This window comes from Heloderma suspectum, chromosome 1 (genome assembly GCF_057233095.1).
Source record: "Heloderma suspectum isolate Gila_16-S chromosome 1, 16-S_ref, whole genome shotgun sequence".
Classification (NCBI taxonomy): domain Eukaryota; kingdom Metazoa; phylum Chordata; class Lepidosauria; order Squamata; family Helodermatidae; genus Heloderma; species Heloderma suspectum.
The window spans coordinates 247363117-247378510 of record NC_139458.1 but is presented as its reverse complement, the minus strand read 5'-3'; the positions used below and the strand labels follow the sequence as shown (position 1 = coordinate 247378510).

The 15394-nt window shown below is 44.6% G+C and overlaps 2 protein-coding genes across 10 annotated transcripts in view; one reads left to right on the top strand and one right to left on the bottom strand.

The window, feature by feature from the left end:
• The window catches only part of VPS54 (VPS54 subunit of GARP complex), an 89198-nt gene extending 84279 nt beyond the window's left edge, over positions 1-4919 (top strand). The window contains exon 24 of the mRNA XM_084823286.1: positions 4819-4919. Within this exon, the coding sequence (XP_084679412.1) occupies positions 4819-4834 (16 nt within the window). The 3' untranslated portion in view covers positions 4835-4919. The remainder of the gene's footprint in view (positions 1-4818) is intronic.
• The window catches only part of UGP2 (UDP-glucose pyrophosphorylase 2), a 52335-nt gene that overhangs the window by 1710 nt on the left and 35231 nt on the right, over positions 1-15394 (bottom strand). For 6 of the 9 annotated variants that reach the window (XM_084823344.1, XM_084823371.1, XM_084823355.1 and 3 more), the window contains exons 6-9: positions 15036-15333; positions 14229-14426; positions 11311-11553; positions 8476-8580 (exon numbers count right to left, since the gene is read on the bottom strand). In XM_084823344.1, coding sequence (XP_084679470.1) covers positions 8476-8580; positions 11311-11553; positions 14229-14426; positions 15036-15333 — 844 coding nt within the window. Of the gene's footprint in view, positions 1-8475; positions 8581-9270; positions 9391-11310; positions 11554-14228; positions 14427-15035; positions 15334-15394 lie in introns of all 9 variants that reach the window. The other 3 variants (XM_084823324.1, XM_084823316.1, XM_084823308.1) reach the window with 1 other exon arrangement.

Below are 15394 nucleotides of genomic sequence, written 5' to 3'. Positions count from 1 at the left end.
AAAGAATTGTTTCTCACATAGCACTTTGAATAGCTAATTAGGTTTGTTTATTTTTATTTATCAAATTTCTTAATTGCCCATCTGGCCGGTCACCCAGCCACTCTGGGTGATGTACAATAATACAAACAGTTTAAAAACAATAAAATTACACATTAAAACATTTTCTAAAATTTCCCTGGCCTACCCCAAATGAACAACCAAGTTTTCAACATGTGGCAGAAGCTTATTAAAGAGGGGACATGGCAGAGTTCCCTAGGGCCTGCAGGAGAAGCCACCACCACGGGGGAAGAGGCGTGCCTACTGCTGCTGGGCCTGCTGCCGCCACCGCCACCACCAGGCCTTCCCTGTAGACTTCTGCCTGGCAAACCGCCAGTCCCTGCAGGACCAGGCCCCCAGGTAACGAGCCAGCTGTGCTGTTCCACCTGCCCCTCCCTGGAGGGGCTACATAAGCTGGCTGGCTGAGGTGGCCTGGGAGAGCCTGGGCCTGCAGGAGAAGCTGCCACCACCACCGGGGAAGAGGCATGCCTGCTGCTGCTGCCACCGCCACCACCAGGCCTTCCCTGTAGACTTCTGCCTGGCAGGCCCCCAGGTACTGAGCCAGCTGTGTTGCTCCACCTGCCCCTTCCTGGAGGGGCTACATAAGCTGGCTGGCTGAGGTGGCCTGGGAGAGCCAGGGCCTGCAGGAGAAGCCACCACCACCAGGGAAGAGGCCTGCCTGGTGCTGCTGGGCCTGCTGCTGCTGCCGTCGCCGCCACCACCACCACCAGGCCTTCCCTGTGGACTCCTGCCTGGCATTATTTTTAAGGGGATTTTTAATTGTTTTTTTTGTTTTTGGGGGGATTTTGTTGTGGTTTTAGGGGTGGGTAGCCTGCCTGATAGGCAGGAGCAAGGGGGCATGTGTCCACTTGATGGAGGCAGTGGGGGGAGTGTTGGGGGCCAGAACATACCGAGGCTGGGCGGCAGGCGCTGGCGGAGTGCTAGGGGCAGGCCATGCCAGGTAAGGGGAACAAGGGGGAGATGTGTAGTATCTGTCCCCTGCTCCGGGCCTGTCCAGAGCCAAAGGATGGCTGGGGGAGGCGTGACCCCATCTTCTGGCCTTCGTTTGCTGCTCTGCAATGCCAGGTCTGTTACCCAGAAAACCTCCCTCATCCATGACATGATCCTGGATGAGGGTGGAGACCTGGCACGTATTACGGAGACCTGGCTGGCTGAGGCCACTGCTCCAACTCTTGTGGCCATGTATCCAGCTGGATTTTCGTATGCACAGCAGCCAAGGGCTGGGGATTGGGGAGGGGGAGTGGCTGTTATCTACAGAGAGTCCTTGGTCTTCACCAGACCCCCTCTCCGGGAGACCAAGGTTGCTGGGTACATGTACTGGAAGTTGGGCCCGAAGGGCAGTCTGGGGATTCTGCTCATGTACTGTCCACCCCGCTGCACGACTGACTCCCTGGCCGAGGTGCTTGAGGTGGTCTCTGATGTGCGTGTACAGTCCCCTAACTTATTGGTGTTGGGGGGACTTCAACGTACATTCGGAGGCCATCCTCACAGGAGCACCTCGGGACTTCATGGAGACCATGGCCTCCTGGGAGCTGCACCATATTCTAACTGGACCCACCCATGTAGCCGGTCATGCACTAGACCTTGTGTTTGTTTCTGGAGAAGCGGGGAGTAATCTGGAAGTCGGGGGTATATCCACCACCCCCTTGTCATGGTCAGATCACTATCTGGTGACGTTGGACTTCTCAGTTCCACAACCCCCCTGCAGGGGTGGGGGACCCATTAAAATGGTCCGCCCCAGGCGTCTTATGGATCCAAATGGATTCCTGAACGCGCTTGGGGATTCTCTGGGGCACGCCAACGGCCACTCGATCAAGACCCTGGTGGGTGGCTGGAATGCTGCAATCACTGGGGCATTAGATCAGGTGGCTCCGAAACGCCCTCTCCCCCTGAACAGGGCTAGGACTGCACCATGGTTCAATCCGCAGTTACGAGCTCTGAAACAGGAGGTGAGACGGCTAGAGCGCCGGTGGCGGAAGTCTCGCTCCAAAGACGATCAGACACGGGCTAGAGCTGTATCTTCAGCCTATCACGTGGCGGTGAAGGCAGCAAAAAAGGAATATTATGCTGCCTCTATCGCGTCTGCAGAGTGCTGTCCCAGGAGGCTGTTCCAAGTGGTCTGCAGCCTGGTCGGTCCTGTGGCTCCTGAACCACTGGAGCATTCTAAGGCCTCCTGTGCAGCCTTGGCAAGGCCATTTGCAGATAAAATTGATCAGATTAGGTGTGTTACTCTGCATGCTGTGGATACAGTTAGTGAGCAAGAGGCGGCCTGTGGCAAACCAGTTTTGTGAGATCATCAGGAGGAAGAAGCTGGAACCGAAGTGGACAAGGTGCTTTCATCTGTAAGGCCGACCACCTGCTTACTTGATCCTTGCCCATCTTGGCTCGTTATGGGCTGCAGAGAGAGACTGGGTGAGGGGATCAGGGTGGTGGTGAATGCCCCCCTTGAGGAGGGAGTGATGCCATCAGCCCTCAAGGAGGCAGTGTGATAAGACCGCTCTTAAAGAAGCCCTCCTTGGATCCCCAAGTTCTGAACAACTTTCGCCCAGTCTCAAATCTGCCATTTTGGGGCAAGGTGATTGAGCGGGTGGTGGCGATGCAGTTGAAGGCACACTTGGAAGAAACTGATTATCTAGACCTATTTCAGTCAGGCTTGGGCATGGGACAGAAACGGCCTTGGTCGCCTTGGTAGATGATATGAGGAGGGCTCTGGATAGGGGTGAATGCTCCTTCCTTGTTCTCCTCGACCTCTCAGCGGCTTTTGATACCGTTGACCACGGTATCCTCCTGGACCGCCTGGAGGGGTTGGACATTGGAGACACCGTATTGCGGTGGTTCCGGTCCTTCCTCTCCGGCAGGTACCAGAGGGTAGCACTGGGAGAGGAGGTTTCAGACCCGTGGCCACTCACTTGTGGGGTGCCACAGGGTTCCATCCTCTCCCCGATGCTATTTAATATCTATGTGAAGCCGCTGGGGGATATCATCAGGAGGTTTGGGGTGCGGTGTCATTAATATGCGGATGACACGCAGCTCTACCTCTCGTTCAAATCTTCACCAAGGTTGGCCGTAGAATCCCTGTCCAAATGTCTGGAGACGGAGAGTGGCTCGATGGGGAGGAATAAGCTGAAGCTGAACCCTGACAAGACCGAGGTACTTTTGGTGGGAGACCAGAGGAGGCTGGGGGATGTTGACCTGGTGTTGAATGGGGTACGGCTACCCTTGAAAGACCAGGTCCGCAGCCTGGGGGTCATTTTGGACTCCCAGCTGTCCATGGAGGCTCAGGTGTCAGCTGTGAGCCGGACAGCACTGTATCAACTCCATCTGATACATCCCTTCCTTCCTGACCATCTGCTCCCATCGGTAGTACATGCCCTGGTCTCCTCTCGTTTAGACTACTGTAACGGTTACCCTTGAAGACGGTTCGGAAGCTGCAGCTGGTACAGAACGCAGCGGCTCGCCTGATTAAAGGCAGCCGCTGGCCAGATCACATCACTCCAGTGCTGAAGGAGTTGCACTGGTTACCAGTTGTTTTCCGGGCCAAATTCAAGGTGTTGGTTTTGACCTTTAAAACCCTATATGGTTCCGGCCCAGACTGCTTAACAAGATCAGCCTCGGATGGCCTTCTCTCTGTCCCATCAGCCAGGACAGCTAGACTGGTGGGGACGAGGGAGAGGGCCTTTTCTGTGGTGGCTCCCACTCTGTGGAACTCCCTCCCTAGGGAACTCCGTCATGCCCCCTCTTTAATGAGCTTCCGTCGTGCATTAAAAACGTGGTTGTTCAGGCAGGCATTTGGGGTGGGTTAGGGTATTTTAGAAAATGTTTTTATTGTAGAATTCTATTGTTTTAAACTGTTTTATTGTATGCTGTACATCGCCCAGAGTGGCTGGGTGACCAGCCAGATGGGCGATTAATAAATTTAATAAATAAAATAAAATAAATAGGGAGGGAGTTCCACAGAGTGGGGGGCACCACAGAGAAGGCCCTCTCCCTCGTCCTCACCAGCCTAGCTGTCCTGGCTGATGGAACAGAGAGAAGGCCATCCGACGCTGTTCCTGTTGAGCGGCCTGTCTGGTGTTGCTGGAGGCACTCAACCCGCTCAACCACCCACTCAACCACCTTGCCCCAAAATGGCAGATTCGAAACTGGGCGAAAGTTGTTCAGAACTTGGGGATCCAAGGTGGGCTTTTTAAAAAGCGCTCTTATCACTGCCTCCTTGACATCTGATGGCATCAGTCCCTCCTCAAGGGAGGCGTTCACCACCACCCTGATCCCCTCACCCAGCCTCTCTCTGCAGCTCATAATGAGCCAAGATGGGCAAAGATCAACTATGCAGGTGGTCGGCAGGTGGTCGGCCTTACAGATGAAAGCACTGTCCACTTCATCAGAAGGAAGAAGCTGGAACCAATACCACAAAACCGGTTTGATTGGCAGTAGGCTCCGGACTGACAAGGAAAGTTCTTCAAATTAACTTAACATTGGGACCCTAAAACACAAGTGTAGAGGACTTCTTTAATGGTTTAAGGTGCAATCCTATGCATGTTTAGACAGAAAAATAGCCTACAACTCCCACCATGCCCCATGGCTGGCTGGGGCATGCTGGGATTTGTAGGCCCGTTTTCTTTCTAAATAAGCATAGGATTGTGTCCTTAGTCAAATTGACAATGGATATGTCTATCAAAGGCTATTAGCCATGGTACTTAATTTCTAACCCACTTCAGTGGCACTTCCAAGGACTAATTACTGTTTTTAAAAACTTAACAGGAAAGGAACTTCTTAATGCAAAGGTGTGGATCCCGACAGTAAGAGAATCTATAAATCGTCCACATAGGAAGACAAAATAGAACCTTGGTCCATTTTCCCTTTCTTTATGCTAGTTATGGTGTGCTCAAAGCTAGCGGAGATGACAGTATTCCAGCTGAGCTATTTAAAATCCTAAAAGATGATGCTGTTAAATTGCTGCACTCAATATGCCGACACATTCGGAACACTCAACAGTGGCCACAAGACTGGAAAAGGTCAGTTTACATTCCAGTTCCAAAGAAGGGCAACGCCAAAGAGTGTTCAAACTACCATACAATTGCACTCATTTCACATGCCAGCAAGGTGATGCTCAAAATCCTACAAGCTAGGCTTCAGCAGTATGCGAACCGAGGACTACCGGAAGTACAAGCTGGGTTCCGAAGAGGCAGAGGAACTAGAGATCAAATCGCCAACATTTGCTGGATCATGGAGAAAGCGAGAGAATTCCAGAAAAACATCTATTTCTGCTTCATTGACTATGCTAAAGCCTTTGTGTGGATCACAACAAACTGTGGCAAATTCTGAAAAAGATGAGGGTACCAGACCACCTTACCTGTCTCCTGAGAAACCTGTACGAGGGTCAAGAAGCAACAGTAAGAACCAGACATGGAACAACCGACTGGTTCCAAATTGGGAAAGGAGTACGACAAGGCTGCATATTGTCACCCTGCTTATTTAACTTAAATGCAGAGTACATCATGAGAAACGCCGGGTTGGATGAATCACAGGTCGGAATTAAGACTGCCAGGAGAATTATCAACAACCTCCGATACGCAGACGATACCACTCTAATGGCAGAAAGTGAAGAGGATCTAAAGAGCCTCTTGCTGAGAGTGAAAGTGGAGAGTGCAAAAGCTGGTTTGAAACTCAACATTAAAAAAACTAAGATCACAGCATCTGGCCCCATCATTTCCTGGCATATAGAAGGGGAAGAAATGGAAGCAATGACAGATTTTATTTTCTTGGGCTCCAAGATCACCGCAGATGGTGACGGTAGCCATGAAATCAAAAGACGCTTGCTCCTTGGGAGGAAAGCTATGGCAAACCTAGACAGCACAGTAAGAAGCAGAGACATCACCTTGCCGACAAAGGTCCGTCTAATCAAAGCTATGGTTTTCCCAGCAGTAATGCATGGCTGTGAGAGCTGGACTACAAGGAAGGCTGAGCACCGAAGAATTGATGCTTTCGAACTGTGGTGCTGGAGAAGACTCTTACAAGTCCCCTGGACTGCAAGGAGGTCAAATCAGTCAATCCTAAAGGAAATCAACCCTGAGTGCTCATTGGAAGGACAGATACTGAAGCTGAAGCTCAAATATTTTGGCCACCTAATGCGAAGAGAAAACTCCCTGGAAAAGACCCTGATGCTGGGAAAGATTGAAGGGAAAAGGAGAAGGGGACGGCAGAGGATGAGATGGCTAGATAGCATCACCGATGCAATGAATATGAACTTGAGCACACTCCGGGAGAAGGCGGAGGACAGGAAGGCCTGGCATGCTATGGTCCATGGGGTCACGAAGAGTTGGACACGACTTAACGACTGAACAACCTGTGCAGGAGAGAAAGGGAAACACAGCTTCCAAAATGCTGAAGATTAGCAACTCAAAGTATCATGGACTTGTTATTTATATTTATTTATTATTCTTATGGATAAAGAGGAGGGGGAGTGCAAAGGCATGTTCATCTCACATAAATATATTTATTGCCCATAACAACATCTGAAGAATGCTGAAAAACCTACAATGTTAAATGGCAGACATTTGCAGATGAGAGCAAAGTGGAGGTGGGTAATTATATTGAGGTTTATCAGAGCAGCACTAGTAGGAGCAAAGAAGAGGGTCACATTGCTTATCTTTAGTTAGGACACAAAAGGAAAGCTGGTACTTCTGTATTTGCACAGCCATACTGTGCCCACAAAATGCATACATAATCTGGGATAACAGCATCAAAATTTTGCTCTAGCTGAGAAATGCAATACAAGAAACTACGATGAGAGAAGCTGTGAGATCTGGATGCAATAAAAACACACATGCATTTACTGTAAAATGAGTTGATCATATGCAATGAGCTGATCATATGCAAAGGTCTCAAACAACTATTTATTGGCAACTGTTTTAATGCATACATCTTTCCTCAGTCTCCCATTAATACCTTAGGCTACAGTTTCATTCCTCATTTTTACAATTAGCAGTTTTTCAGCCCTCATTTTTACAATTAGCATTCCCAGTGTCTAGAACTAACTGTATCTGTACAATACACATTTATCATTGCATTTCAATATAGTATTCTTATATGAAGCCTACTTTAGCATCAATACTAGCAAACTAGACAAATCACCACACAATCAGTAATTGCATGAATGACTTCTAAGAGTAAATAGGATGGTTGATTCAGCACAGCAGCCTGGAGATGCAGGAGGCTTTAACCTTTTGTCCCATTTTGTGGTCCCAGTAAGGGGGGAGGGGGCGCAAACTTGCCATTCACACACTTGCTAATTGCATGAATGCTATTTCATTTAGTTTGGCTGTTAGAAATGCCACATGTCACTTTTTCCAGCAGACTGCTCTGTATCATGAAAGGTACATTCTAACATTTGACGGATAGTGCAAGACTCGTCTTATGTAGACACACTGCGAAACAAATAGTTGTGATAGCTTTCATTGCTTTTTCCTGAGACAGAGAGATGCTTCCAACGTGACTATTTAACCCTCCTAAGCCAGTGGAGTTGCTATGGACTCCAGCAGGTTTTTGAAATATTTGTAAAAGAAAATGTAGGGAAAAAATCGTGAACCGCTTTTATACTCCATGTACTCCTCAAAAATTATGGCTTCAGTTGTCCTGCGGTGTTTCATCAACCCACTTTCCAACTGAAAAGGAAAAGTTTGACTTACTATTGGGGTTTGATTTACCCCTACTGAAATGAATGGGAAAGTGAAATTACCAGACACCTATGCTAATCGGGGTCCATCCTAACCCCAGCAACATCTAAAAATAGGGTAGGGAACATAACCTAGCATTTTGCCTTTATCAGAAATTCCATTTGTTAATGAGCACTGAACTAGATACTGTTATTGTAATCTTTTTTTCTGTTTATTTCTGTGTGCATGTGCACACACAAAAACATTACAAAGTACTGCATGGATCTGTTTGATGCTAGGAATAAATATTACCCTAAGGTGTTAATTCTGCTCCAAGTTGACTTTCTCTTGACACATAAGTTAACACTCACATTGCAAACTTGCAACACTGATTTCTTATTTGTAATGTCATTTTGTCATTTGGGGCGGGGGGAGAGCCTATTTGGCTATTGAGGTACATTTGTTCCCCACCATTATTCATTATGACTAATTGTTTACCAATGCATATCAAGTTTCTCTTTTGCTTTCTCCTCTGTTTTCTCCTCCAGAGCTTCCTGATAGCACAATGAGGAACTTAAATTGTGGAGTCCAATGCACTGCAGTAGTTTGTGTTAGATCCAAATAGTAGATTAATACTATCAAAAATGTGCAAAGGTTAAGTCTTAAGACAGGTTTTATCTATCAGTATTCCTACAATGCAACACTTTATGAATGTCACCATGATACACAAAGACAATATTTGACCATATATTGTGTTACCAACCTTTAATGCAACATTTTTGCCAAATGTGACATCGCCAGAAACAGTCAGATGATCCAATTCAAGCATATCCGGGATACTTTCAAACCTCCTCAGGTAATCTTGAACCTTTTCAAAAAGCAGAAATGGGAGTGTGATGCCCCAGGTCATGTGTCACCCTGAAACATTTGTCTATGCAGTTTTCAAAATAACTACAAAGAACGACATTGCAAAGCCAGGATATGAATTTAAGCTGTAAGGGAAACTCTGGAGAGATGCTTGATACCCAACTCATCCAGGGCTGGTAGTCCAGTGTTGTTCACTACTATACCTTTTAAGTCTAGAACCAAGTATAGACTAGAACTGTTCATATTTCATTTAGCTGTGTAACTGCCCCATTTTTCCTGGCCCCATTTTTCCTGGCCCCATTCAAGTAAAGGCAACAATGTTTGATTAATTATTAAAAAATTATTATAAAGGTTGAGTGTTTAATGGATGGGGAATTGCAGTGAACTGGTAAAGTGAGTGGGGGTCTCTCTTATCAAGGTAGTAGTCCTTTAAAGATGAATGAGAAAGATTTCTTGGTCTAGGAAAGGCACCACTGTTATTTTCCAGGAAATTAGTTTTTAATTATTTTAATTGCAATCTGTTTTTATGGATCTTATTGAAACATGCTTTATGGACTTTTTATTGTATTCATTTTGTGTGGTTTTTAACTTGCATGACATCCTGAGAGGGTTCCATCCTTGAAGATGGCCTACAAATAATTTTAGATAAATAGATAAAGGCAAGCTAGTGTAAGTTTTAAGAAGAGCTTACTTGTGGCTTGAAGAAGCTAAGGCCAGAATGTAGACACCGAGGATAGAGCAAGTGGAAGCGATCATGCCAGTTTTGTGGCACAGCAGGGCTGACTTGGATCTGAGTTAACACAGGGGCGCGCTAACAAAGATGTCAGGTAAAAGAGGGATACATGAAGTGTTTTGAGGTAAAACAATCTGAACAAATGAAATGGTGTTAGCATCCACTAGCAAATACACTATTATCATGGAAAAAATTGGAATTGATAGAACAGGACAAAAAGCAGTTGTAAAGTCATGTGAAAACAACACACACCGTTCCCCTTTAATTTGTCCTTTATGTGACCGAGGTCAGGTACATTATCGGGCCCCACTAGGGATTTGTGGTAGGGGCCAAGATTTTCAAGGTGGTGGAAAACAAATCCACAAACCAGTTAATCCATACTATTTACATTTAAGCTTATCTAGTGCCACTGAAATAAGTAGGACTAACAATCCCAACATGAGCTGCTCTGCTAGCAAGAGAAAAAGGCAGCAGATGAGGCAATACACAGAACTATGTGGTGTGGCACAGGATCTAGAGAGGGCAGCCCTGGGAATGATTTAATTGCATAGCATAAAGTAGCTTCAGTGACCAGATTTTTGCAAACTCTGTGCCCTGTCCTTCCCACCCCAACCCTGTATTTGATAGTATCAGATGCATGTCAAATAATGCACCATAGTACAGCAGATCTATCCCACCAACCTAGCACATAATCTATTTGTAACTACATCAGTACAAAGTAGTTCAAGTATTTATGAACTGCCCTTCAGCATAAGCTTCCAGGGTTGCCCACAGTTAAAAAAACCAATACAATAAAACTAATATTCAAGTTATACATTGTGTCTGTATTGATTCTAATTTTGGTATTTTTGTGTTTTATATTGTCAGCTGCTCTGGACTTCATATCAAAAGGAAAAGTGTGGTACAAATATTTAAATCACATTTTAAAAATGCAATTCAAACAGTAAAACAATATAAAAACACAGCATTACCAAGTTGATGCTGCTATGTGGTTTCTATGTGTTTTACTGCTGAACCATAAACAACGCCAACTATTCAACGTTCTGGATTGCAGAGGCCCCTCCGCAAATAATAAAGGCTTTGATTGATGCCAAAAGGACATGCAAGGGTCAAGAAGTGAGCTTCACTGACAAACGCATTCCAAATACAAGGCACCATAATCAAGAAGGCCATTTCCAGTCACCTAATCTCAATTGGTAGTGGAATATCAGACGAAGATCTTAAGGTCTGAGCAGGCTCATATGGTAGGTAGTGGTCCTTCAGATTACCGGGCAGCAAGCCATTTAGAGCTCTATACGTAATGACCAGCATTTGACACTGTGCTGAGAAACAGACTTAAGTATTCGAGATATGCTGTCTATAGCTGGTCCCAGTTAGGAACTTAGCTGCTCCATTCTATACTAACTAAAGTTTCAAAGTCAAAAAGCAGTCTTCCACATTGCTATAATCTGGTCAGGAGGTTACCAAGGCATATAGATAACTGAACATGCTGTCTCTATCCAGGCAGGATCAGAGCTGGTGTACCAGTCTCAGCTGGTAAAAGATGCTGCATACCAAAGAAGCCACTTGGTGTTCCAGTGACAATGCTGGATCTATCAGTACCCGAACTGCAGAGCTGGCCCTTTGGGGGAGATTGCAATCCCATATACAGCCTCCCCAGTCAAATGAACCACTTACCAACAGCACCTCTGTCTTAGCTGGACTGAGTGTTAGTTTATCGGTCTTAATCCAATTACTGACCCCAACAGCAATTCAGTATCTCCACTGCCTAATCTGACTCAGATGAAAAGGAGAACTGGGTGTTATCAGTATACTGATAGCACCTCTTTCCAAATGACCACATTTACTCTTACAAGAATCTTCAAGAACATTACCTAACTGGCTCCTGGTCAACCAGTACTGATAATCTGTAGGAGCCAAGTTAATTGGCTTTTGGATTGGGTAGTAAACTTTTTCCCCTGGTATTAGAGCAACATTTTACTCAAGAGCTACACTTACCTTAGTGAAAGAGCTTCCCAATTTGACAAGTGGAACTGTGGGGAATTCCCTTTTCTCACTCATTGTTAAAGATCCAGCATTAAGGCTATATAGGTTAGACATAACAAGTAGAAGATCAGATGTGGTCTTGACAGGCAGGAAACGGCTACGGGGTACATTTATTCCCATTGAGTTCTCAAAACTTTTAATAGCGGCACCAACAGCAGTCTCCAGCTGAATAACATTTAAACCACCATCTAAAGTCTGGAAGAGAAAGATTCATCAGTAAGATAATATTGTTCAAACTCATGGGTTAAATTGGTAACAGCAAGCTGAATTAGTTCCATAGATTCACAAGTTAAAAATTCAGTTGAACTTGACGTTCTCCATATTTGCTATGCCTGAGATGAAAATTTTATTCCTATGAAACACTGAATTTGCTATACCATCATTCCAAGGTTACACAGCATTAAAAGTTATTTTCAAATGCACATTAATGAAAAATGTTGCATTTATTATGGTTTTGATCCAGTCTACAGTGGGCACAGTGCCAATGCACAGAAAATTCTCTCCATCCCCCTACCTGGCACATGAGCATGGGCATCGAACATATGAGGTCATTGTGGAAAATGGGAGGCCAGCCCACCTCCTCCAAACTGCTTGGAGCTTGAGTTTCCTGACCACATGGAGCAGGATGGATATGAATATGGGAAATGTCCACAGGACTTCCATTCCACATATCTGTACAGGCTGCCCATGGGGGAATAGAAGAAACTAGGCTTTATTATCCTCCGCCTACAGGGATCCCTCAGTGTGTGCTGTGGCTGTGCTGGATTGGATTGCATCAAGCCCTGTATGTACATTTGTTTTATTTATCCCACAAGCTAGAGGCAGTTTAATCCGTTTTATCCATCACTTATCAAGTGAGCATACAACAGCTTGAAGAAAACAAAGGAGACAAAATAGTAATAAATAACTGATCACCTTCATTTAAACTATAGCTCCCAGAGGTGTACATTTTGTTCATGTGCTATGTATACCACCTATTCAGACCACAAAACAAAAAAACATAAGAGCCATGCTGGATGAGACCCAGGGTCCATCTACTCCAGCATTCTGTTCACACAGTGCCCAACCAGCTGCCCACAGGAAACCCACAAGCAGGACATGAGTGCAAGAGCACCCTCCCACCCATGTTCCCCAGCAACTGGTGTACATAGGCATACTACCTCTGATTACTGGAGGTAGCACAGAGGCACCAGAACTAGTAGCCATTCACCAGGAATTTGTCTAACCCCCCTTTAAAGCCATCCAAATTGGTGGCCATCACTACATCTTGTAGCAAATTCCATAGTTTGACTATGTGTGGTGTGAAGTACTTCCTTTTATCTGTCCTGAATCACCCACCTGTTTCATGGGATGACCCTGGGTTCTAGTGTTATTGGAGAAGGAGAAAAACTTATCCCTATCCACATTCTCCACATCATGCATAATTTTGTACACCTCTATCATGTCTCCCCTCACCCTCCTTTTTTCCCCAAGCTAAACAATCCCAGCTGATGTAATCTTCCCTCATTGGGTAGTTGCTCCAGCCTCTTGATCATTTCAGTTGCCCTTTCCTGCACTTTTTCCAGCTCTACAATATCTCTTTTTAGGTGCAGTGACCAGAATTGTACACTGTATTCTAAGTGTGGTCGCACCATTGATTTGAATAATGGCAATACGATATTGGCAGTTTTTTCTCAATTCCTTTTCTAATTATGCCTAACATGGAGTTTGCCTTTTTTACAGCAGCCACACACTGGGTTGACATTTTCATTGAGCTGTCCACCACAACCCCAAGATCTGTTTTCTGGTCAGTCACCACTAGCTCAGATCCCATCAGGCTATACTTGAAGTTGGGTTTTTTTGCCCCAATGTGCATCACTTTACACTTGCTTACATTGAACCGCATTTGTCATTTAGATGCCCATTCTCCCATTTTGTAGAAATCCTTTTGGAATTCTTCACAATCCCTTTTTGTTTTAACCACCCTAAATAATTTGGTGTCATTGGCAAACTTGGCCACTTCACTGCTCACTCTTCATTCCAGATCATTTATGAACAAGTTGAAAGCACTGGTCCCAATACATATCCATGTGGGACCCAACTATTTACTTCCCTCCATCGGAACAATTTACCATTTATTCCTACTCTCTGCTTTCTGTTCTTTAGCCAGTTACCGATCTATAAGAGGACCGCTCCTCTTATTCAATGACTGCTAAGTTTGCTCAGGAGTCAGGTGAGGGAATTTGTCAAAACTCTTTTAGAAGCCCAGGTAAACAATGTCTACCAGATCACCCCTGTCTACATGTTTATTAACACTCTCAAAGAACTCTAAAAGGTTAATGAGACAGGGTCAGCGCAAATGGGAGAAAAACACTCCACCCTACACACATTTTTTAAAAATTTATTTATTTGGTTCCCTAAATAGCCTTCTATCAAAGAGAGGACCTATTGGGGACTTGTACTGCTAACAGATACAACTTTATCCATAAGCCCCAAATAGTACATATCTTAGTAAAGGGGTTCCCATTTCAGCATAAATTATTTGACTGAAATTTTAAAAAATGGATAAATGAACTGACCGGTATAAAAGGAAGTTGTAAAGAAAAGCTAACTGTCCCGGAAACCACAGTACTGCTTATTAATGTAGTTTTGAGATCGTCAACATTTTCCAGTTTAATTTTGATATATTTCTTAAATATTAAAAAATATTACAAACTTCTGAAGACATGATAGAGTGAAGTATAAATACTTCTTCCTCTTCCACTGTTCAGCTCAAGACCATATATTTCTAGAACACACACCCAATTTCTCCTAAACTTCCCACAAAGTCTTCAGAGTTGGTGTATTTTATTTATTTATCCCTTTAGTTTCAGGCCTTTCCAGGCACTTACCTTTGGATTGACAATAATTTCCATATCAATAGCATTCTGCTCCTGCAGCCGTTTAATTGCAGATAATGAAATCCACAGGTTGTTTGTGTTGAATATTTTGAATTTTGAAACAGACTTGAATTCATCAACATGTGGTTTTGGCACCTGAGCTATTTCTACCAGTCTCAGTTTGTTTTCATATTGTGTGAGTGTGCCACCCTGGAAAAATAGAGCAAATCCAAGTGAAATGGAATTCTATAACTGCACATGCAAACATCTAAGGAAGCCTATGGCTTCAGTTCAGCTAAGGTTACAAATTAAACACTTCTTTGGAGGGGTTTTCATGTGGATTCAAAATATTTCCCTCTCAAGTGTTGACCTGTAGTGACCACTTTGCAGAACCCCAAAGGAACCAGGTCTCTGATGGACCCCAAAAGTACAGCTGATTGCATAGCTATAATGGGATGATTCACAAAAATCAAGTAAATGCATTCAGTTCTGAAACAAACCAGAATTTCAGAGCAGCCTCTTCCTCCATCCTCTCACACCAATGAGAGAAAACAGAACAGGAGTTAGCAGTCCCACAGTGGAATTGCATGACCAAGCACAGACCTTTCCCAATTAGAATATTATTTGCTTCCCCACCACAATGCACTGCCGATCTTGGGATCTAATTCAGTGGTTCGTGAACTGACTGGTGAAAAAATGAATACATTTGTATGAGGCTAGTCTGTTGTGACTGGAAAATGTAACAGATATAAATGTAACATAAAAGTACACAGGCTTTACCTGGACAGAAACACACTTGAAATAAATATTTGTTTTTACCTTAACATCTGCCCTCGTTTTATTGGTGACCTCCATAACAAATTCACACCGTTTTCCATTTGGCGAATTCATGAGGTGGTTAAGAATGTAGAGATCAACAGTGGCACCAAGGTTATCTATGTTGGACACAAAAATATACTCCTTCCCCTCACCAATAAGAGTATCCAGCAATCCAGAGTTATAGAAACTGGCATAGATGTCCCCATGACCTGGGGGATACCAAGCCTCTGCATTCTCTCCTGAGTAAGACACATCTTTTGCTATTGGTAGTAAAGATTCCTTGTTAATTCGTGGGTACCTGCAAAATCATACATATTTTAAGCCACCAGTTGGGTCAGGACAGCAGTTGAAATATGGGG